Source organism: Neoarius graeffei, chromosome 7, assembly GCF_027579695.1.
Source record: "Neoarius graeffei isolate fNeoGra1 chromosome 7, fNeoGra1.pri, whole genome shotgun sequence".
Classification (NCBI taxonomy): Eukaryota; Metazoa; Chordata; class Actinopteri; order Siluriformes; family Ariidae; genus Neoarius; species Neoarius graeffei.
Window position 1 is genome coordinate 6,498,225 of NC_083575.1, and position 25,410 is coordinate 6,523,634.

At 41.3% G+C, this 25,410-nt stretch overlaps 1 protein-coding gene across 7 annotated transcripts in view; it reads right to left on the minus strand.

The window, feature by feature from the left end:
- Nucleotides 1-25,410, minus strand: part of syne2b (spectrin repeat containing, nuclear envelope 2b) — a 318,216-nt gene that overhangs the window by 259,470 nt on the left and 33,336 nt on the right. For all 7 annotated transcript variants that reach the window (XM_060925231.1, XM_060925228.1, XM_060925230.1 and 4 more), the window contains exons 7-11: nucleotides 22,263-22,459; nucleotides 18,671-18,870; nucleotides 14,800-14,900; nucleotides 9,309-9,398; nucleotides 696-809 (exon numbers count right to left, since the gene is read on the minus strand). In XM_060925231.1, the coding sequence (XP_060781214.1) occupies nucleotides 696-809; nucleotides 9,309-9,398; nucleotides 14,800-14,900; nucleotides 18,671-18,870; nucleotides 22,263-22,459 (702 nt within the window). The remainder of the gene's footprint in view (nucleotides 1-695; nucleotides 810-9,308; nucleotides 9,399-14,799; nucleotides 14,901-18,670; nucleotides 18,871-22,262; nucleotides 22,460-25,410) is intronic.

A 25,410-nucleotide genomic window follows, 5' to 3' on the forward strand; every position in this document is an offset into this window, starting at 1 on the left:
GTGTGGTGGCTGCTTTGTGCGTTTACTGCTAAGTTCTATACTCACAGGTGCCATTATTTGCTTTTGTTTCTCATTTGCATCTGCCTGTACTACTCTCGATTGCTGAATTTGTGCGTGAGGGCATATCATTCGAGTGGCAGTTAATATCTGCACGTGTAAAATAAAAATTTGTTCGTGAGCATGTTTTATCTCAGTCACTACTTTTGACATAAATCTGACGCCACAGCTAAGCCATCCATAGAATTAAAAACAATTTTAAAATCATGTCATTTTTTTCTTTCTGTGAGCCAGTGGAGAAGTTAAGATACAGTAGGAGTGACGTATTCAAATAGTTTGGTTTTCTGGATAAACCGGAGTTTATTATTTCACGCCTGCTTTTTCAGCCTGACAAAAAGTGCATCACAGGAATCTAATCTACTTGAAATAAAAGCATGAACCAGCTTTTCAGAGTCTTGCAGAGACGAGGCGTATCCAACCTGAGATGTATATTTCGAAGGTGATAAAAGGCAGTCTTAGACACGTGCTTCTGAAAAGTTAAAATGAAATGTTGAAATACTGTCTTGTCTAGCTTCAGGAAAATGTGAGAAAATATCAGCTGGTTGACCGTCATGAAGATGATAAACACGAACATCATCATGAAACATTTTGTATGGTGTCTTTTGAATAGGTGTTAACTGATTTTCATCAGTTCTTACGTGGTATCTCTCAGCATAACTCTCACCCTCCGTGGACTCCCATCCTTCCAGAAGCTCCTGATAGGCCTGCTCCAGCCAACACGTCACCTCCTGAACTTTCTGAGTAGATGAGGTCTGAAGACATTAAAGGGCATGGGACATGAAACATAAATGCACGCTATATCAGTTTCTTTCCATTAAAAATATGAATTAATTGCATCAACAAATACAAAATCATCTATTAAATTCAGCAAAATCGTTATATTCGTGATGATTATATGGCATTTCTGCTCGAGCTCCGATATGCATATTTTACAACCGGAAGAGCCGCTGTCACGTGATCATACGTCACAAAAACTTTCAGGCACAGCACAAGCGGGTAGATGAATGGAGAAGTGGATGACAAGAAAAATGTTTTTATAGTCTTTAACGTACATTGAACATCATGGTGTATTGTGCTGCTTATGGTTGCAATAATTCCAATGGGAAATGCCCTGGAGTAAGTTTTTTTTGTATTCCCCAAGGACCCGAAGCTGAGGAAAGTGTGGGCTCACCTGCGCATGCGCAGTAGTGATGTGTCGGTCGCGAACGATCCGGTTCAAAGAGCCGGCTCTTTGAAGTGAACGACGGGAGCCAGCTCTTCGGTGGGAGCCGAGTTGGTGAGCCGAATTAGTTTTTTGTCCTTGGGTGCCTCACAGAGAGAGACTTTCACAAAAAAAGTTGCTGTCCGATTGCGTCTTTGTGTTGTCTATTACCATTCAAAGGAAAAAAAGTAGCATGGTGTACGCCTACTTTTTTTGGTTGGGGGGGTTGATGTCATTCACAGCTGCGAAAATACGAAAATTGGTGTAATGCTTAAAGCTGTGGAGCGCAGGGGAGAGGAGTCTAATATTTTATTTAATAAAATATTTTGTGTTTGTTAAAATAATTTCCAACTTTGCTTCATAGTTTCTTAGGCCTGATTTATACTTCATAATTTATTTTGTGGCATTTTGTTCAAGGTCGAGTGTGAAATAAAGCCATAAAGGATAAACAGTTGATGTCTTCTGTGTATTTTATATTGGTAATATAACACAGTTTTGCATTATGTTTGTGAGAAAATAATTTAGTAATTGGTAAGTAAGTTTTATTTCTATAGCTAGAACATTGTTACACTGCTATACTTTACAAAGCTTTACAATGGCTACAAAAACTAAAAAATAAAATGGAAAACATCCTATTGATAAAATATAAATAATAATGTAATTAATTAACTAGTTAATTGCAGCAATTAAATCAAAAATAAAATCTCAGGAGCCGTTTGGGAGCAGAAAGAGCCGGCTCCTTATAGTAAGAAGAGCCAAAAGAGCCAGCTCCCGAAAAAGAGCCGAAATTCCCATCACTAATGCGCAGTAGGCTTGGTAGGACAAATCCAAGAGGTAGGATAACTTTACAGAACACCTGCTGAAAAAACTTGGCACCTACTGTTTCCCACAAACTGTGTTCGGACCATTTCACTGAGGATTCTTTCAACATTAATACTCAGGTACTGAGCGATATTAATTGCCAAGCCAAATTTAAGAGGCTACTTAAAGATGGAGCCGTTCCCAACGTCCCAATTCAGGAACAAGACGGCGGAGTGAAACCCGAAGTGCTACGGCCACCACGAGGTGCATTCGCTAAGCGACTGAAAGCCGAGGTAAGGATTAGTATTATAATTTTGGGTGTATCAATTATTGATTATCATAATTCTGACTCGTTTCGCCATTTTGAATGTTTTCATCTCGGACTCTGGAAGCATTGTATCTCAATCAATCTCGAAAAATATCAGCAAAAAAAACTAGCTTGCAACGGACTTTAGCTAGATCTATGATGAACTTTCAATGTATGATACAAAAATAATACTTCTTTCAACAGATCATTAGCCTTTGAGCAGAATTGTTTTTAACTTACCAGGAAGTGTTATCGAGCCGACCGCTTTCAGTTTCATGGGGACTGAATGAACTCTCACTCTCAGAATCATCTGACCCGTCAGAGTAAAGACAAGATCCATGTTCATGTGAATTTCCAGCTATCGGTTCAAATTGATAGGGTCTAACTTCACATCTCTGTGAAACATCGGGAATGTCACTGTCGATGGTGTCCATTTCGGTAACCTGTTTACATTAGATTCCCAAGCGCTGGCTCCTTGGAAAGTTTTTGTGACATCACGGGTCACGTGACCACCTAGCTAATTAACGAATCATTGTTTTACGCTGATGTATAAAAAAAGTTGAATAATGTGATATTCACATTTTTGACGCCCTGCAGTGATTTAGATGGCATTTCTTATGTCCTTTATACATAATTATACCCAGAAAAAAATCCATGTCCCATATCCTTTAAGCATATATAAATAAATACAGACCTCAAGCTAAGAATGTGAACAGTGTTTATTGTTCTTGATACCACAGCTCTGTTGACATTTTCAAACTGATTGGACACAAGGTGTTGGATAATTTTCTTTTTCCATCCAGTTCTGGACGCATGGTTTAGACTAAAGGTGACGATTGTACCATTACGTGGGAGTTAAATACTGGTGTTATGGATGAGCTAGAGGTTGAATGGTGCGTTTCATTCGAAAAAATGCACGTGGAAGCTTTAAACGGCGCAATGCACCACCCGCCGACCTGTCTGAATCAGAGAGGACAGCAGGGAACTGGGACTATGCCTTCATGTATTCCAATGCAGACATACAGTGGGGCAAAAAAGTATTTAGTCAGTCACCAATTGTGCAGGCGGCACGGTGGTGTAGTGGTTAGTGCTGTCGCCTCACAGCAAGAAGGTCCAGGTTCGAGCCCCTTGGCCGGCGAGGGCCTTTCTGTGTGGAGTTTGCATGTTCTCCCCGTGTCCGCGTGGGTTTCCTCTGGGTGCTCCGGTTTCCCCCACAGTCCAAAGACATGCAGGTTAGGTTAACTGGTGACACTAAATTGAGCGTAGGTGTGAATGTGAGTGTGAATGGTTGTCTATGTGTCAGCCCTGTGATGACCTGGTGACTTGTCCAGGGTGTACCCCGCCTTTCACCCGTAGTCAGCTGGGATAGGCTCCAGCTCGCCTGCGACCCTGTAGAACAGGATAAAGCGGCTAGAGATGAGATGAATGAGACGAGACCAATTGTGCAAGTTCTCCCACTTAAAAAGATGAGAGAGGCCTGTAATTTTCATCATAGGTATACCTCAACTATGAGAGACAGAATGAGAAAAAAAAAATCCAGAAAATCACATTGTCTGATTTTTAAAGAAATTATTTGCAAATTATGGTGGAAAATAAGTATTTGGTCAATAACAAAAGTTCATCTCAATACTTTGTTATATACCCTTTGTTGGCAATGACAGAGGTCAAACGTTTTCTGTAAGTCTTCACAAGGTTTTCACACACTGTTGCTGGTATTTTGGCCCATTCCTCCATGCAGATCTCCTCTAGAGCAGTGATGTTTTGGGGCTGTCGCTGGGCAACACGGACTTTTAACTCCCTCCAAAGATTTTCTATGGGGTTGAGATCTGGAGACTGGCTAGGCCACTCCAGGACCTTGAAATGCTTCTTACGAAGCCACTCCTTCGTTGCCCGGGCGGTGTGTTTGGGATCATTGTCATGCTGAAAGACCCAGCCACGTTTCATCTTCAATGCCCTTGCTGATGGAAGGAGATTTCACTCAAAATCTCACGATACATGGCCCCATTCATTCTTTCCTTTACACGGATCAGTCGTCCTGGTCCCTTTGCAGAAACACAGCCCCAAAGCATGATGTTTCCACCCCCATGCTTCACAGTAGGTATGGTGTTCTTTGGATGCAACTCAGCATTCTTTCTCCTCCAAACACAAGTTGAGTTTTTACCAAAAAGTTCTATTTTGGTTTCATCTGACCATATGACATTCTCCCAGTCCTCTTCTGGATCATCCAAATGCTCTCTAGCAAACTTCAGACGGGCCTGGACATGTACTGGCTTAAGCAGGGGGACACGTCTGGCACTGCAGGATTTGAGTCCCTGGCAGCGTAGTGTGTTACTGATGGTAGCCTTTGTTACTTTGGTCCCAGCTCTCTGCAGGTCATTCACTAGGTCCCCCCGTGTGGTTCTGGGATTTTTGCTCACCGTTCTTGTGATCATTTTGACCCCACGGGGTGAGATCTTGCGTGGAGCCCCAGATCGAGGGAGATTATCAGTGGTCTTGTATGTCTTCCATTTTCTAATAATTGCTCCCACAGTTGATTTCTTCACACCAAGCTGCTTACCTATTGCAGATTCAGTCTTCCCAGCCTGGTGCAGGTCTACAATTTTGTTTCTGGTGTCCTTTGACAGCTCTTTGGTCTTGGCCATAGTGGAGTTTGGAGTGTGACTGTTTGAGGTTGTGGACAGGTGTCTTTTATACTGATAACGAGTTCAAACAGGTGCCATTAATACAGGTAACGAGTGGAGGACAGAGGAGCCTCTTAAAGAAGTTGTTACAGGTCTGTGAGAGCCAGAAATCTTGCTTGTTTGTAGGTGACCAAATACTTATTTTACCGAGGAATTTACCAATTAATTCATTAAAAATCCTACAATGTGATTTCCTGGATTCTTTCCCCCCATTCTGTCTCTCATAGTTGAAGTGTAGCTATGATGAAAATTACAGGCCTCTCTCATCTTTTTAAGTGGGAGAACTTGCACAATTGGTGGCTGACTAAATACTTTTTTGCCCCACTGTATATAGACTATCTGGCATGACGACGATTAAGGAATATCAAGAGCGACAACATTTAGAGTGGCTAGGCCACTGCGTTAGAATGGACAATTCTGCCGGACAAAAACAGACGCTGTTCATGATGCCTACAGCAGACCAAGGGAAGCATCGACAGCTTGATGGGTGGTTAAAGCATATACGCAGTGCCATGGCCTCACTTTCGTTTATGCCTTGAGACCTCAAGAATGGCACAGGAATAGTTTTAAGCGTTAACAATAAATCTAATATAGTAATTTTTACGATTAAAGTGATTCATATAGGTAGCGGTCTGAGTGAATGGCCTTGACGTCCGTAACATCACAGCAGGAAGTCTATCGGTCTCCTCGCCATTTCCGCTATACTAAAACACAGAGCTGACTGCAACTCCGATCCTCCATTTTGAGCTAATTTATCGCCATGCCATGTAGATGTGTTGCTGGTGGGTGCAGCAACATGACAGAAGGTGGATTTACGTTGCATTCATGGCCCAAGAATGTTCAAACTGCAAAGATTTGGATGCGTTTTGAGAGAAGTTCACAGGCACATTGGGCGCCTACGAAGTGGTCTCTCCTCTGCTCTGCACATTTTACTGAAGACTAGTATGAGACCTCTGATCTGTTGAGGAGCGTTGGCTATAAGCCCGTATTGAAAGAGGGTGCAGTACCAACAATTAAATAAAACTACAAGAAAAGGAAAGTATTTTATTTATTTATTTATTTACTTAAAAGGAAAGCGAGTTTAGTTGCACCAGTTTTCCCGGAGTGACCCGAGGGTTGTTGGTAAAACCCGGGATGGAACGGGACGGGACATATCACTTGGGCAGTGACCTCCCTGCAGTTGTTGATAAAACTGGTGACATCCCATCCCGTCCCGGGTTTTAGTAATTGCCTGAGCCGATCAGTAATGGCAGAGTACTCAGTAATGGAGAAAATGGAGAATGAGTGGAGCAGCCGTCTGATTTCTTCACTGGATATTGCTGCCATCTTGCCCTTACATGGAAGAAGCAAATGAACAGAGAACTTAACGAACAACTGAAAGTCAGATTGTTTCAAAACAATCGGCCTTCAAGAAGCGAGAACACAGACGGGTAAGCTCCGACTCTCATTTGGATACAAAACAAAAATGACACACGTTGTTTACCTGCATTTAGATGAATCCATGTAACTTGTATTGTGTGTTTAAGTTACCGGTATAAGATTATTTAATTTGCTTCAGAATGTGATCGTCTCAGTTCATCTGATTATTTAATTAGCCTTTTACGTTTTATCAGTGAAAATGCATGCGTGTACATGTATGTTGCATAAGTTATAACACCCATCCTGTTTTAATGAGAGTCAACCCACAATCAATGAAGTCAAATCAGTCTTAGTTGAGCAAGTCGGTAACGGGATTTCTTACTTTCACCATAAATTTTTATTCATATATGACTTTGGCCGATAGCTGTAAAAGGCCTAAACCTTTAAACCGGTTCCCGCTGTGACGTCACTAGGGCTGTAACGATATGCGTATCGAAATCGCGATACGCAGAGCCACGATCCGTATCGCGATACAAGGCGGCAGAATCGCGGTACACCCTTTCAAACTTCTCCTCAGCCCAAAAACAGAGGCGCTTCCAAACTTCAATTTATGAATACTTTTTATTTAAATTACATTTTAAACTTACTTAAATTACTTTTTTTTTTTATATCTATTAGTAAGTCGTTTTTTCGCCGACCTGCGACAATCTTCTGCGAGTCACGCAACGTCCACACTCCCCACTGGCAGAGCATTCATTTCTTTTAAGCGGTCGCCATTCTGGTTGCGACGCGGGGAGCGAATCTGTAAACAAGCAGCTCATTGGCTGGCTAGGTGTGCCACAAGCCAATCACAATCACTTGACCGGAAAGGCATGCAGTGTTGCCAGATTGGGCAGGTTTAGGTGCTTTTTGGCTGGTTTTGAACATATTTTGGGGTGGAAAACGTTAGCAATATCTGGCAACACTGAAGGCATGTCTGCTTGGGCGGAAGCCTTCTGCGGCAGTAACATTTTGACACGCGAGCAATGCTTCACCATAAAAATTCCGTAATTTCCATCTGTTTTCCGCGATCACAGAAAATCATTGGCCCTATGAGAGTGAGACAGTGAGAGAGCCACCCCCCCCAAAAAAAAAAATCTTAACGGATTTACACGATTTGGAAAAATGACTTTTTCAGAACCGAAAAAAACAGAGCTTCCGGCTCAGCAGTATTATTTTGAGAAATAAAACAATCTTTGGATATACATTTGTTCATTTTTGCATACATATTACTCATTCTCTGCAGTGGTCTGAATTATTTGTTATTAAATAGTTAATGTAAGTAAGTAAATGTTAATAAGTCAAATTTACTACTTTAAAAAAAACATTTTAAAAAAAAATCGTGGGCATATCGAATCGTGGGTCAAAAATTGCGATACGAATCGAATCGTGAGTTGGGTGTATCGTTACAGCCCTAGACGTCACGCACTCAGGGCTGGCTGGCTCAGCTCGAATGCCAACTTTGCGGTCGATTTTAACCCTCAAAAATATATTTTTTAAAATTCCTATTTATGCAGCATACAAGAGTCAAGGATGGAGATACTACCCACTCAGAAATTTATTTAAAAATAAAGGCTCTGCATATCTGCTTTAAGGATTGAAAGGGTCGTTGGAATGGACATGGGACAGTTGTTGAGAATGATGAAGGAACTTTGTGGATTCAAACGATGGATCCGTGACCACTACGGGTGGTCAGACTCCTCAGACATAGGAAGTCGAGCTTCTAATGAGTAAATGATGATGATTGTCCCAAGTTTCGTTTCTATAGTAACAGGTTGCACAGGGACTTGTATGGAGGACGCGTCATACGAACAGATGCTCATGCTGCTGTAGTGAAGTTTTCTTTCAGAAGAAGTTTGTTTCAGACTGATGGAAGGAGCCTCCAGTGTCAGCATTTTGTCGCAGTCAGAGGTAAAGCTGGAAACCTGCCGCATTCTATACTGCGTGAAGTGTTTTGCTCAGCGACAGCACTATGTTTTGTACACCTCTGTAAAGTAATCTGAGTGAGGCAAGTGAAGCAGCCTGAATGTCAATGCTGTTTTAAGTTCTCTGGCTCTCATACAGTCACTCCTTGCCAAGGTTTAATGGAAGGAATTAATGGCATTGTAACAGAGGTCACCTCTTTTCATCAAGCCACATATCTCACGCACATTCAAAAGGCAAAACAAAAATAAACAGCTTGTTCTGATCTATAATCATGACACAGGGAGTCTGGTAAGCCTGCTATGACTGTGAGAAGCTAATGAAGATGTTAATCTCATTGAATGATGATACAAGTGTCTGTATTTTGATGAATAAAATTACTACCGGATTTTATATCGCAGTGCTGCTCGATTCTGACTGGTCACAGGGTCATCTCATCTCATTATCTCTAGCCGCTTTATCCTGTTCTACAGGGTCACAGGCAAGCTGGAGCCTATCCCAGCTGACTACGGGCGAAAGGCGGGGTACACCCTGGACAAGTCGCCAGGTCATCACAGGGCTGACACATAGACACAGACAACCATTCACACTCACATTCACACCTACGGTCAATTTAGAGTCACCAGTTAACCTAACCTGCATGTCTTTGGACTGTGGGGGAAACCGGAGCACCTGGAGGAAACCCACACAGACACGGGGAGAACATGCAAACTCCACACAGAAAGGCCCTCGCCGGCCACAGGGCTCGAACCCGGACCTTCTTGCTGTGAGGCGACAGCGCTAACCACTACACCACCGTGCCACCCTGGTCACAGGGTGTTAATTAAATTTCCATAACACGAACATGGACCATTTCATTCCTTACTTAGCATGTGTTAATTAAAAAAGGCTATGTGTAAGACAAACAGAGACAGAGAGAACCTCAAAGAGGTGAACATACCTGCCGGCATGGGGAGGTTGCAACGGCAGGAGTGAAGTTACAGGGCAGATTCACAGGAGACGCACACGTAGTAGGAGCGAGATACTGAACCTTTGGTGGAAAGGAAACATCATTTTGGATAGAAAATGTAATTTATACTGTTTCCCTTTTCCTAAGTGTACACAAGAACCAGCCTTGTTCGATGACAAAAAAAAAAAAGTTTTGCTTTAAATAGCACTATTTCTACAAAGATAACAAGTAGAAGAGCTCAAAGCCTCCAGTTTCACATCACACAAGCTTGCATCAAATGTGACACATACATAATTAAAAACAGATTTACGAGAGGAGCACTCAGAGCGCAGACCTTTGCCAAGGACAAAAGCTGATGTCTCTATGATATCTAAATATGCACTTGCAACCAATTTATGTCTGAATGTTGTATGGCATTATTGAGTGCAGACTTTTGCCAAGGCTAAATGCCATATCTCTCAGCATTTGTGAAAGTGAAACAAAGTTCTTGGATCCACCTTGTGAGTTGGATCCACTCCCAAATTTAATGGGCTCATGTTACACCAAGTTTCATGGAAATCAGGTTGGTACGTTTTGTACAGTCCTGCTTAACTGAAGCAGACCAAAAACAAGACAAACCAACCACACTACAAACATAACCTCCTTGGCAGAGGTTATAATCTGGGACAACAGCACCCATCCAAATTCCTATTATTATAGAGATGAAAGGGGAGCAAAGAAAAAAATCCTGAACTTTTGAAAGTCAAACTAAGATGGGGTCAGGGGGCAACATCCCCTGAAAAAATTTTAATAACATAACACGCAAAGCCCTGCATTCTAGTGCATTTTAGTACTTATTTTCACTAAAACAAGTTATAACTTTTAAGCCTTTTTCTTTCATGTACATTAATTATTAAAAAATCAAAAATATCAAATTTAATTCCCCTAGTTAATGAGTAATTTTCAGGAGTGCATTTAGAAAACGCAGTGATTTTCCTGCTACACAGTTCATTACTTTGAAAAAAAAAAAAATCAGACAGTTGAAGGTAAACTCAGCAAAATCCCAAAACAGTACTGTTAAAAAGTAAAGGTCTGTTAGAGTTTCTAAAGCTTTCAGGTTTTAATGTTGGGGCCATTGAGCCTCGTTTATCAATCTTTTAGTAGAGTTGTGCGTTTGCATAAGCTAAAGTGAACTAAACATTTCCAATTCATATTTATGCGAGTGGGCGGCACGGTGGTGTAGTGGTTAGCGCTGTCGCCTCACAGCAAGAAGGTCCTGGGTTCGAGCCCCGGGGCCGGCGAGGGCCTTTCTGTGCGGAGTTTGCATGTTCTCCCCGTGTCCGCGTGGGTTTCCTCCGGGTGCTCCGGTTTCCCCCACAGTCCAAAGACATGCAGGTTAGGTTAACTGGTGACTCTAAATTGACCGTAGGTGTGAATGTGAGTGTGAATGGTTGTCTGTGTCTATGTGTCAGCCCTGTGATGACCTGGCGACTTGTCCAGGGTGTACCCCGCCTTTCGCCCGTAGTCAGCTGGGATAGGCTCCAGCTTGCCTGCGACCCTGTAGAAGGATAAAGCGGCTAGAGATAATGAGATGAGATGAGATTTATGCGAGTTGAAGCCAATTGTTTACATTAGGCCATTATTAAAAAGTGCTCTGTTTCCGGTCCACCGGCCAGGTGAGTGCCATTTGTCCGGTTGAAATTTTTTTTTAACGCCGGTTTTTCGACATTTTTTTCGGGTTCGTAAATCTAAAATCGAACTTGACATTTACGCATTCCCAGGGCTTTCCACTAAGGCTCATACTAGCCAGCCATGACAAATAAGTAGCCAGCCGGGGGGAGGAGGAAACACAAAAACTCCTGTGCACGCAGTTCCCAGGATTAAATGTATTTTCCACAGACCATTTGTTTATTCTGCTTATTTCATGTTTACCTGCTATACCTCAAGTGCCCTTGACTGTTTGGTTATTTGTACCAATTTATGGTGTGCGTGTGTGTATGAGTGTTTAGTCTAGTTAATATCTAGAGTGTTTATACGGTTTATATTGTCTGAGTGTTTAGTCTGTCTTGTTCTTATCTAGTGTTTATACTGTTTATTTATACTGTTTATATTGTTTGAGTGTTTAGTCTAGTTCATATCTAGAGTGTTTTATACTGTTTATATTGTTTGAGTGTTTAGTCTGTCTAGTTCCTATGTAGAGTGTTTATACTGTTTATATTGTTTGAGTGTTTAGTCTGTCTAGTTCCTATGTAGAGTGTTTATACTGTTTATATTGTTTGTTTTTTCAATTATTCTATTTTTATTTATTGCATTGCCAGTTTGCACTGTGGGTCAGAGAGGACTGATATTTCATCTGTGCTGTATGTCGAGCATGTATAGCATATTTGACAATCAAGTTGACTTGACTTATTCACTTTACTCAAATACAAAGTAAAATGGCAGTAAATCTTTCTTTTCTTGCGTATTGCATCATGAGGCGTTCCTGGCTTGTAAATCTCTTATTTTCGGTGCATGACACATTCACGCAGCTGAGCATGCTATGAATTAACAACGACAACAGTCTGCAGTGGGGCTACACAATTAAACACTCAGCCAACATTTCTCCATTTGTGTATGAAAATACACTCCAACCACTCAGTTTGGTTTCATTTACAACCAACGGTGTCTTTTGATGCCAGCACGTAATTGAACAAGAGAAGACTGGTTTACCGGAGACAAAATAAGCGTCATCTCTGCTTCTGTTCCCTCCGACGACCCCGACACACTACTGCCTCCGCCGAGTGCGCGCACACACCGCATGTCGGGGCCGCGGATGAGTTACTCTCCCTTGATCAACGAAGTCGGCGGGGAATTTGTGGTTATTATCGGTACAAACAGCGCGAATCACAACTTAAATGAGTGCGGTTCAGTTTGACATTATTGTCAGTCCGTTAGATAAACATTTAATTTTATTAAAATAAAAAATTAATATTTAGAGCCTGTGGGCTACAAAAATAATAGTCATTAAAGTAGCCGGCTGGACTTAATTGTGTAGTCGGCTGTATGGCCGGCAGCCGGCGCTTGTGGAAAGCCCTGCATTCCGCGCAGAATATAGAATTGAATCAGCTCTGCGCATGCGCCGTGCGGCACAAAAAAATGGCAGCCACCATGAAGGAAGGAGATCCGGAGTTTTCAAACATTTGCTTAAGTGTGAAATCGCAAAATGGTATTCTAGCGAACAACAAAATAGTAAAGATTCAGAAAAACAAATCATTCAGTGATCGTTTTAATAGTGTAATTTCATCCGAACTCGGCCTAACGGTCAATTTAGAACTACAAAATCTGTGTGTCGGACATTTTAAGTACCTTTGTAAAAGTTTTGTAAATGTTGCAGTCAGCATTTAAAATGCTAACTTAAAGTTTTTGTACAAGTTTCAGTTGATTAAACTGTCATATTTTATTAAATGTGTCTGCTTTTGTAATAAAAAAGTACTGAAAGAAAAAGCAAACAGCACTGCGATTTCTTCTCCATCCATATAAAAAAAAAAAATCCCTCCCTCCCGACTGAAAATTTTTTTGCTCACCCGGTGGACAGGAAACAGATTTTTTTTAAGGATGGCCTTAGTTCGTATTGTCTGTAAATTTAAACACCAATGAATATCAAATTTCTCATGTAAATCAGGGACGCAGCTAGGATTTTTCAGGGGTGTGCGCGTGTGTGTGTCACACACTGACTGGCAGCCTGAGTACATTATGTAACAAAAAATAATTACCATTGCTAGTTTTAGGCAGCTTCGAAACCGGCTCTTCCATTAATGCTGTTTCTTCCACGTTTTCTTGATGATGTGTTCTAGAAACGGCACTAAAACTTAGCTTCGAAGCCACAAAACGCAACTTTGAGGGAAAAAAATATATATATATAATAAATTGCTGACCTCTCTTCACGTCGAAAGAAGGAGGAAAGTTTTGCTTGTTTTGACATGGCGAATTATTAACACGAGGAAATACTTGTAATTCGCAACTAAAAAGACTGCAGCTACACTGGCAGCTTGAACATGCTTTCTAGTGCGATTGTGTCGCGCTTGCACAGAACGGTGTCAGTCCTGCGCACCTTAGCTCGTGCACCTGAAGGTGCGCCTAACGAGCTCTGGCACGCGCGCCGTTAACAAAGAACACCTGTCTTTAATCAATGAACTATGTTTGGGCTATTTAAGGACCGCGCCCAGGCAAGGACGATGCAAAGAAGTATTATGCCGCGTCGAGGAACGCGAAAAATCCGAAAAATAAATTTCTCCATTCGGAAAACTGGAGATTTTCAAGAGTTTTGTCAAATATCCGGATTTCCGGGTACATCCAGAAGACTTTAATCTACACTATTACTCCAGTATTACTCATCTATACTATTACTCCGACAACTCTCTCTCCCTTGGCTGCCAGTTAAAGAAAGAGTACAATTTAAGCTATTCACTCTAACTTTTAAAGCTATGAACGGTCTTGCACCAACTTGTACATGTAGCCTAGTTGAGGTAATGCATCCTAGTGTATGCTCTTTACATAGAAATAGTAATATATCTTTCTTAAATCTTTTAATGCAAGAAGCAAGAAGACTCTTGGCAACAGGGCCTTCGCTGTTGCAGTGCCGAAACTTTTTAACGCCTTTCCTCATGAAATCAGCCACGAGAAGTATTTTGATAATTTCAAGTCTTAGGTGAAAACATTTTTGTTTCGGGCTGCCTATGGATAAATTTTATATACGACAACTGATCATATTAATGCATCGTTATTCTTTTATATTTTATTATGAGATATTTCCATCATATTCTGATTTTCTTTTACAGAAACATTTTATTAACTGATTTTGCAACTGCAATAAATAATTTTTAGACAATCAGCAATATAAATTTGTTTTGCCTTCGATATGTTATGTTTTATATAGGAATTTAATATTTTTTGTACAATGTCTTGTAATTTAGCTATTTATTAATGTCTGTAATGCGGATTTGATCATATTTAAATGTTAATTTGCATGAAATAAGTATTAAATTATGATTATTATTATTACAAATCCATCCATCACTTCTTATGCAGCATTCTGCTTTTAAACCCTGGGCCAAAAGCCTCGCCTGAGGCTGGCATGGAGTGACCGCAAACTCAAAACCTGAAGCTACGACTGTTTTAAGTTTAGACATGTGCACCAGACAGTGTCCAATACCACATGAAGTCAACAACGTTAGTCATATGTGTGTGCCATAATTTAGTAAAATGGTAGCGATGAACTATTATCCACTTCAGCCTTGCAGATCTCATGCAAAATTCAGACACCAAATCTATTTTTTGGCTGATCAACTAGATTTCTGGGGAAGTTTTTTTTTTTTTTGGTCAGATTTTCCGTGTGTACGTTCTGTGTAGCACGAGCGCGAGTGCACAGAGAAAGTGTCACAGTGAGGATATAAATATGGGGATGAAAATTTTAAAGTGCTCTTAAATTAATTCCTGCACACTCAAAATGAAACAACAACTGTACCTGTATGTCCTCTTCAGAAGCAGGTGTGTCTTTGGAGTATTTCAGAAACTGAGCCACATACGTCATGATGGACTTCTCATCCGGGTCTCTCACATCGACATCTGACACGCACACACAAACAAAATAGAAAAATATCTGGATGTAATTTTATTTGGAAAAGCTAAAATAATTATCACTGGAACAGATAGGTTCATGAAACACAGAGTCAGGCATCGTTACTGCAGACACAGTAAATGGAAAATTAAAAAAAAAAAAAAACACAAATCAGATGGATGAAAAGGACTGTACAGAAAAGCACCAAGTTCTGCCTTTGTGGTTTTTGACTCAACAGGAAGCTGGAGCCTCATAAATTACACTCAATTTTACAATTTCTGACATGTTAAACATGGTTGGAATGTTTGATATCGAAATAGACAAAGGGCATTTATAATAATTAGATGTCTGAACAGGCGGCACGGTGGTGTAGTGGCTAGCGCTGCCGCCTCACAGCAAGAAGGTCCGGGTTCGAGCCCCGTGGCCGGCGAGGGCCTTTCTGTGCGGAGTTTGCATGTTCTCCCCGTGTCCGCGTGGGTTTCCTCCGGGTGCCCCGGTTTCCCCCACAGTCCAAAGACATGCAGGTTAGGTTAACTGGTGACTCTAAATTGACCGTAGGTGTGAATGTGAGTGTGAATGGTTGTCTGTGTCTATGTGTCAGCCCTGTGATGACCTGGCGACTTGTCCAGGGTGTACCCCGCCTTTCGCCCGTAGTCAGCTGGGATAGGCTCCAGCTTGCCTGCGACCCTGTAGAACAGGATAAAGCGGCTACAGATAATGAGATGTCTGAACATAAAACGGTATTAGTAGGCTTGACAATCCGCCGCTGCGCTGATGAACCTCCCATATGTTTGTATGGGAGAACAGCATGTTTTCGTTTGGCCTTTAAAGACATTTAAAAGTGTTTAATCTACACAAAACTAGTGTCGATTCAAGAATAAATATTTATGGAATATATTGTTAATTTTGTGCGGAGTTATTATCTTTTACTTTCAGTGTTTAACGGTGTATAATGCAATACACCAAACTCAAGCGCCGCCATCTTGGGTTTTTTCGTGATATTCGTCACCAGTCCATGTGTTTTGTTGTTGCTTCCGGCTCACGATTCACACACGATGGTCAAATCCCTCATGTTGACTCATTTTTCCCAATAAAATCGGCGGAACACTTTGCTGTCTAACGGCTGCGAAAGATCAGATCACTGAGGAAAATTTTGTATCCTTCCTTAAAAAAAAAAAAATCCTAATTTATTTTTTCTCCATCGAAAAAATGAGGTGGTGTATAAATATCAGTAATACTGTTTTGAAGAGAATAAACAAAGGTTTGACCCTCTTATACACAGCGCATTCGAGCGCCACCATCATTAGTCATGCCTGGTGTCCAAAATTTCAAGTGAACATAAATTCTGGCTTGTATGTTTAAACACAAAGGATGGACCAATTTCACTGATGTATTACTTTTAAGCCTTCTAGGTGCATAATTGTGATTTACAAGAAGCCGCCTTTATCTGTAATTCTTACCCTGATACTCAAAATTCTAAATCTCTTTATTTTTGGCTTTTCTGTCTATTGATTTCTGATTGAGGTTCTTTCTCAAGAATGGAAAATTAAACCAATGGAAAATGACCGCTGGTTTGTGACCGGGGCAACGGACAGAAATGGAACTCTTATAAAATGATGAATTTTCAAATGGTCATAACTGTTTTTTTTTTCCAGACATTTACAAAATTAAACAAGTTTTCAGATCTTCACACTCTAATTTGATACATTACACAATAGGGATGTTAACCAATGACCGTTTGACCAGTGGTTGACCGAATCAACGTCAACCGGTTAATTTTTTTTGGTTGTCGGTGAAAAAAAAAAAATCAATCGTTTTGAAGCTGCCGATTTTGGAGCGGAGAACCTGGAATTCTGTGTTTGTAAATGCTTGGGGCATGCTATGCGGTGTAAGGACGACAGCTGACAAATCAGAAACACCCATTCAGTCATGTCCCGCCCTCCCGCCCCAGTTAAAGACAGCTGACAAATCAGAAACACCCATTCAGTCATGTCCCGCCCTCCCGCTGCCACTCTGTGAAAGAAAAGTGTAGACACAGGCTTTTTAGCTTACAAATTACTATTCTGTTTTTTTTTTTTTTATTATTATTAGAAGGCACATGGAGTTTACTCCTGCCTTGGCCAGTGCATTCTGAAAGTATGTTTCGGTCTGTAGCCAACAATGCATGTTATTGCAGATCATATCTCTCCACACAAACTAAAGGCGCAGATGCCGACTTTTTCATGGACTGTAACGGCATTTGCTTATGTAGTAATTTTAATACAGAATTTACTCTGATGAAATTATTCAGACACTCCAACGCCCCCCCTAAAAAAAATCGGATCTGCACGAGCTGTGAAAAAGGTGCGCCGTTTGCATCCCTGTTTAAACTCATAGGTTAATCGACTTTAACCGGCTAATGAGGCTCGGTGGTCGGTCAAGATTTTTTTTTAGTTTTCGCCATCCCTATTACACAACACTATGACAGCTACTTTAAAAAATGGCCTGTCACTGCGAGTATTAGGCATATCAGATGCTCGTTGGCCGTGGTGTGAAAATTGTGCATGCAGACGCTTATCTAAGTTTCCAAATCTGTCATTGCTTAACTCTTGAATATTTTCTATCATGAATACTATGATTCAAAAGCTTATATTTTCTGCTTTCCAAAGAAACGTATCTCATTAAAATCTGTTCAGTACTTTGGGAGTAATGGCAGGTTGAAGTTGGTAAACAACAAAGTTCACTCTCTGCTTGTGTGATGTCAGGAAACTGCCGACTGGTTTCCGACTGGATTACTCGTGAATATCAATCAGATAACTTTTATAGGGATGTTCTCTTGCTCTCATTGTTTCTGATGACGTATTCAGCAAAATTTTCCATCAGCTAGTTTTGATGTTATGATTCACGGGAGACTTTGAAGCGAGTTTTTATAGCTTTACCTACTTATTCTTTTCAAATAAAACTGATTCATGTAAATAACTAACTAACTATTTCAGAATATAACTGGAGTTGTTTTGATGAAAAACATTGAGATCTTAGTGATCAGAATGAGACTTAAAAAAAACAGAAGTCAGAAATGCGAGTGTCAATTTCAGTTCAATTAATGTGAATTATTTACTGGATGTGGCTCAGACAGTTTTTTTCGAGGTTCGCCTTGAAAGCTGTGAACATGATCATTTATATTCTTTAATACAAACAGTAATAGGCCCTACTTTTGAGAAATACAAAGGCCTACAGAATGCACAAAGGGTATTAGAACTAATTTGACATTTTTATCGAGTGTACCGATTTAACATTTTTACCTAATTTGCATAATTAATAATCAAATACTATTTTGCATAATTTGTTTTTAATAATTTTTCAAACTTTGTATCAGTATACAACCATCTATGTGCCTGCAAATTTCCATGTAAATATCTTGAAAAATAAAAAAAGCTATTCAGAAAAAATATTTGATCTCATTTGTTAACGAGGCCCATTTTGGACCACATGATGCAAATATATAACATTACGGCAGTTTTCTAAAAATTAAGCCATTTTTTCAATCTTTGATTTGTAATATCTCAAGAACGGATAAACATATTTTAATTCTGTAAAAAGTATGCTCTGCATTCATTTCTGAATTCAATGAAAGCAGTTTCAAGCAATTTGGATTGAATTTTCACCCGATATGCCCAACAGTATATTTGCATTTTTAGCAAGATATTCACTAAGGGTATAACAATACACAAAATCCAAATTCCACTGTACAATAAAAAAAGGAAGATTTTGTAAAACACACACACACACACACACACACCTGCTGGATCCAGTAACCGGGGGATATGTAACTCTCTCTCAGCGATGTAGAACGCCTCCTCCAGGTTCTGCCTGTTAGTTCTGGTTCTGGCCTTGGATAAGCTCACCACATCCGGCCTCAGAGCGCAGAGGATGGCCAAGAACACCACGCCGCTCCTCCAACTCACCTTAAAGTCCTTCACATTCAAGGTACACCCGGCCCTGAGAGCACCAATAAGACAGAGAGACAGAGAGAAATATGTGGATAATAAACAAAGCACAGATGAGCGACTATGAAAAAAGAGAGAACATGCTTTTAAAATGTTAACACCAAAAAAATAAGTTAATTCAAGTACAGAAAATCTATCATCTGAAAGCACATTTTTCTGTATTTAAAGCAGGGCTTTGAACCGGAATTTTTTTCCTATTGGTTCGTTCCGAACAGAAACGGAATTTTAACGTTTTGGGTTCCACCATTAAATAGACGTTCCCGAACCGGTTAGAACAAAAAAATTTCGTTCCCGGAACGGTTAATTACGTTCCCTGTCAGCTGTTTAACAAATGGCTATAAAATTATGTCTCTGTCTCATCCAGCTTAAGCCAAATGTAGGCTAATTCTATTACAACCTTCATTAAATAAGACAAGAAATAATTCAAAACAATTATTATTTCAAATGTTGGCGATTTGGATTCTCAGTATGTCTTCCCATCTACACAAACAGAAAAAGTGCCAAAAATGAAAGAGAATTCATTTAGTGTGTTACCAAAGGCTAGTCAGGCCCTATAGAGGGCTACCGCATGACGTCACCGCGCCGCGAGATTTTGTTAGGCGCCATATTGGAAGTACACATCTATGCAAGTACATACATACATAAAACAAACTACAGCTGAAACGTAGCCAGGGCCGGTTCTGCCCTAATCTGGACCCGGGTGCAACATCGCGCAAGCCCCCCCCCAAAAAAAAGTCTAAATCAGGACAACCATCACATAACTATAACTATAAACATTTTATATCAACTATTTTAACTAAATGGGCTATAATAAATAAGTCTGCAGGCAGCCACGGCGGGCTGCCTCAGAAAAGTAACCATTTGTCCTACCTTAAAACTCGTTTTGCATTTTCTGCCTCCTTTTTTGTATTTTCGACCCTCCGTTTATTTTCTTTCCTTTTCTGAAAACCCGATTTGTGTCCAGACATTTTGTTCTGCTACCAACGAACTAACTCGTCAGGTCTCGTCTCTCGAGCCCGCGATGATTCCCGTGGGAAGGGCAACAACTGATACATTTTTACAAACAGCCAATAAACGGCCAATAGGGAGGTTGCATCGTTCAGGCTCTTCTTTGCTCAGAGACACTCAGTAATGCACTTACTCACTAGCAGTCCACCTTCCCGCTCTCTCCATTCAGTCAGTGAACGTCACACAGGAAGTGAACCCCAGCGGGTCATAGAAACTTGCGCAGGAGAAGAATGACTATTTGTAGGCTACAGAAACTTTGAGGAACGAAATAAAAACCGGTATTAACCGGTTACCATTATTTTTAATAAGCGTTTCTGTTCCGGAACATAAAAAATAATAAAGTTTCTGGTTTCGTTTCTGTTCCATGTGAAATAGAAAAAGTTCCCGGTTTTCGTTTTCGTTCCTTGAACCGGTTCAAAGCCCTGATTTAAAGACGGAGCATATGTTTTCTAATAGTTCGAAATGAATTCTTGCTTGAGCTGTTTATGATTATACATTCAAATTTATGGAGATCAAATTAACCTAATGTCAGGAATTTGTTCAAAATGCTCAAGGATGCACAAGATAAGTCTGAGTACATCCTTTATATGATAGCACTAATTCCACATGTTTCTGTTCCAATTAGCTCTGATGGGTGTGGCCAATTCACCAAGTGAAATGTTGAGAATATGGAAAATGAGGGTCTAACCGCTCTTCCCATCTACAAACCAACTGATTTCGGGCTTTTTGCAATTAATTTTTTTTTAACAGGGTCTTTGATGCGGCCCAGCATGAAGTTAATAATTTTATTAAAAACAGCGTGTCCTGAAGTATTCCTCCAACATTTAAAACATTTTATTAATTAAAGAATACCTTTTACTTGTTTGTAGTTACATTTAACGTTAAGGAAAGTCTGAGAAGTTAGTTCCAAAACTGGCGGTGAAGGCTCCTTATAAAGGCCTCTGCATGCTCTTGCGACAAGGCTTTCGCAGATAGCTTTTCGCAGACAGTTGTAATTTATTGTTGAGCGGGGAGTAATAGGCGTGCGCGATGTTATTCACCGGCACAACGCAAGGGGGCGCGAAGTCGCTAGGAGTAGTTGGTGGGTGTGGTTAGTGGAGTGTTTATCCTCCGGTTACTTATAATAACTAGAACTGGAGTCGTATAGATGTACGTACTTCCTCAATCAACCGCTCTTCGTGCTGCTCCATCTTCGCTCGTGTTTTTAAAAATGGCGGTCGTGAAAACAAACCAAACCGGGAAAGTAGGGAAGAGGAAGTGCGTGTACAGCGGATGTAGAGTGGACCAATCAGAGCCCTCTTGTCTGCGGCGCTGTCTGCGAGGCTTCTGCGGTTGTCACAATTTTTGGGAGGTGCGCGCAGAGCGTCTGCGAAGGTGGGGGGGCTACGCAGACACTGTCTGCGACGCTATCTGCGAGGACTGGGTTGTCAGCATAAATTGGCCTTAAGAATGCTAAATAAACATATTTTTACAGAAAACTTCACTACAGTATATCAACAAAAACATTTTTAACATGCTCATGTGGAGCGTCTGTGTACTATTCAGTGGTAGAAGGTCTTAAAGGAACAGTCCACCGTATTTCCATAATGAAATATGCTCTTATCTGAATTGAGACGAGCTGCTCCGTACCTCTCCGAGCTTTGCGCGACCTCCCAGTCAGTCAGACGCGCTGTCACTCCTGTTAGCAATGTAGCTAGGCTCAGTATGGCCAACGGTATTTTTTGGGGCTGTAGTTAGATGCGACCAAACTCTTCCGCGTTTTTCCTGTTTACATAGGTTTATATGACCAGTGATATGAAACAAGTTCAGTTACACAAATTGAAACGTAGCGATTTTCTATGCTATGGAAAGTCCGCACTATAATGACAGGCGTACTAACACCTTCTGCGCGCTTCGGCAGCGCATTGATACGGAGCTCAGATATTAATGTGCTGCCGAAGCGCGCAGAAGGTGCTAGTACGCCTGTCATTATAGTGCGGACTTTCCATAGCATAGAAAATCACTACGTTTCAATTTGTGTAACTGAACTTGTTTCATATCACTGGTCATATAAACCTATGTAAACAGGAAAAACGCGGAAGAGTTTGGTCGCATCTAACTACAGCCCCAAAAAATACCGTTGGCCATACTGAGCCTAGCTACATTGCTAACAGGAGTGACAGCGCGTCTGACTGACTGGGAGGTCGTGCAAAGCTCGGATAGGTACGGAGCAGCTCGTCTCAATTCAGATAAGAGCATATTTCATTATGGAAATACGGTGGACTGTTCCTTTAAACTGTAGTCCCCATACTGTGATATTAACATTGTCAAATTTCCATATTTTCAAACCAGAGGATTTCAGTCTCATCATCGAGTTGAAGGTGTGTTGTATCTCACTTGTGGCACTGCTCCCTGACCCAGAGCAGCAGGGCTTTTTTAGCAGAGATCCTGAAGCGTGTGTGAAGCGGTGACCCGCGTGGTGGCACAGGGCTGCTGCGTGCACTGCTGCTCGTCGTACGTGTGTCCAGACTGGCCAACGACTCCAGAGATGACTGTCGAGAACTGAAGGACAGCGTACTCGCCAACTCCTCTATCTGGATGAAGACGAAATAAATTAAGACGTAAAAATGAATCTCTCATAAGTCTGACATTTATTCGCAACTCTCTAGCCCTCACTGTAAAATTTATGCAAGGACACTTTATCCAGCCATATGTAAAAAAAAAAAAAAAAAGGTCACTAATTTGAGGTAATCACTCTATCCTAGTAAAGATTTTGCTACATTAAATTAAATGCGTTATAAATGTACTATTCATTATTTATATATATATATATATATATATATATATATATATATATATATATATATATATATAAAATATATATGGGTCCATCTCAGAAACTGGTCTCTCATTTGGGACATTATGGTCAAAAAATAAATTTTCTAATTTTACCATTTTTTTTATTTTTGCATTTACCTAACACTCAATGTTTCTTTTGTCATGTTTAAAGGGCCCATGGCATGGTGGTTTGTTGATGCTTTAAACGGGCTCGTGGAGGCTTCCGGATGTTATATCCGCAGCCTTTCTCGAAATGAACCCTCGGTACGTAGATATAGCCTCCTGGGAGAAAGCCCCATTTCAGCGCTTTTCCCAGTGCGTCGTTTTGCTAATGAGAAGCAGGAGGCAGGGAAGGTTAGACGGTGGGGGCGTGCCATGGGGGGAGGGGGAGGGGCTGCCGTCTGCCTCCCAAGCCGGCCGAGAGCGCTCCTCGTCGGGTACGGCCAGGCGGGCGAATGCCCTGGTCCGTCCGCCCTGTCTAAAAAAATGGTACAACTCGAGCCCATGGTAAAACTGGGACTTTGTCATTTTTTCCCGCCTGAGGCCCATGGTAAAACTGAGCAGTGGGACTTTGTCATTTTTTTCCGCATGAGGCCCATCATAAAACTGCACTTCCAGGAGGGGCTGCCGTCTGCCTCCCAAGCCGGCCAAGAGCGCTCCTCGTCGGGCACGGCCAGGCGGGCGAATGCCCTGGTCCGTCCGCCCTGTCTAAAAAAATGGTACAACTCGAGCCCATGTACCTGGCTAACTGCAGGAAGCGGTTAGCTGCACAGCTAATGTAGCCATTGCTAGGCTAACGCACCGATTTTAAAACACGGCAAAACGACCAGTTATACACTTACTTGTTCGGTGTTTGTTGCTGATGCGGCAGGGATGCTTGGCACAGACCCAGGCTTCAGTGACAGTTGATGTGCAAAACCTGCCCTACTGTCCCAAGTTGTGGAAACATTCATCAGGAAAATGCTTCTGACAAACATACACCGTCTTAGGTAGACTCGACGGCGTATTATCGAAGTAAATAAAATTAAGCCACTGCGTCTTCAGGGGCTCTCCCGTCGGCAGTAAAAACAGACTCCTTTCTGTGTTGTCACATCCATGTACAGCGCAAAATGTAGTCATGTGTTCTGCGCATGCGCAGTAGGCTTCGCGCATGCGCAGTAGGCTTGGTAGGACAAACAGCAACTTCTGAGTTGGGCGGGCAATCCATACAGTGGGTGGGAATCCAGAGGGGGGGCGCGGGGATCATCTCCCTTGCTGACGTAGGCAAGGGAAGAGCTCATCAACGCGCCGTTTTGACGCGCCATTCTCAAATGTTGGGCATAGTTTGGTTTACACATTATGAAATTTCTAGCCACTGGGGTGACTTAAGAAGGTCAGAGGAACTCATTTTAACGTTAAAAAACCTCAGAAAGTGAAAATTTCATGCCATGGGACCTTTAATAAGAATAAAGATAGTATCTTGCTTTATCTGGCCTCCACTGTGGAAAATTTTTTGATTACAACTCAAATGCTTTTGTAAAATTGATTTCCATATAAAATAACTCCATCATGAAGAATTAAAGCCCCTCCTTCACAGATGAGTGAAAATACTGAATAAATTTCCTCTTTTTGATTGCTTGGGTTAAAAATGCCAAGTTATGATGACTGAATTGATTATTCACTTAAATATGAATAATATGATACATTTTGGGTATCTGATATGGCGAAATAGGACACAATGGAAAAATCAAGAACACACCGAAAAGATGAGAATAACAGCGGTGGTAAAAGACAGGGATGAGAATGGGACATTTAAAAAAAACTCTGAAATGTCTGCCAAGGGCAGACATAATGCACGCAAAGCATGCATGGGGGGGTTTCAAAGAGGGGTGTGCCCCCCTTTGAGCATGGAAAATTTTTATAAAATGCACTAAGAAATGGTGACCTCTGATGACTTCTAACATGGAAAATAAAGGGAAATCATTAGCTCTGAAAGCTTGAAATATCCAACAATATCAATAATTTTCCCAAACTTCTGAATAGGGGTCAACCGATAATCGGCCTGGCCGATATATCAGGCCGATATTCTGCATTTTTAGGGTTATCGGTATCGGCCATAATTTCCACCGATATGCCGATAACATGCCTTTTTGCAGCCATTTCGTTCCTAACGCGACTGTCACTGCACGTCCTTTCCTGCACTCGCCTCTCTGAGTTCAAGAACACGGTCCCGCCCACCACAACATCTGATTTGTTTGGCACAAGATATATAGCCAATCAACACGCGTAGCTAAACGCTGTGAACTGTTTCAAGGCGGCCGTATGGGCACTCTGGCAGAAGCGGCACAAGGGATACAGCCAATCAACACACGTAGCTAAACGCTGTGAACTGTTTCAAGGCGGCCGTATGGGCACTCGGGCAGAAGCAGATCCCACTTCAAGGTAAGGACACGCTGCTTTTGCTGCAATAGGTCATAAACACACAAGTTGCAAAAGCACATCATCATATGTTTACATTCTTCATCTACTACTCGTTAAAATTGTCCATTTCCATCTGTGTAGCCAGGCAAACTGAGCTTACAGAAGGAAGCACTTGAATTAGCCTACAACCAACTAGCCTCGCTGAAACTACATGTAATGTTGTCCATAGTAAGCAGTCCCCAGCATAACGTAGGCTGCAGTCATTTTTAAATCCCCGTCTGGAAACGTTGTGAATGTATCAGTAGTT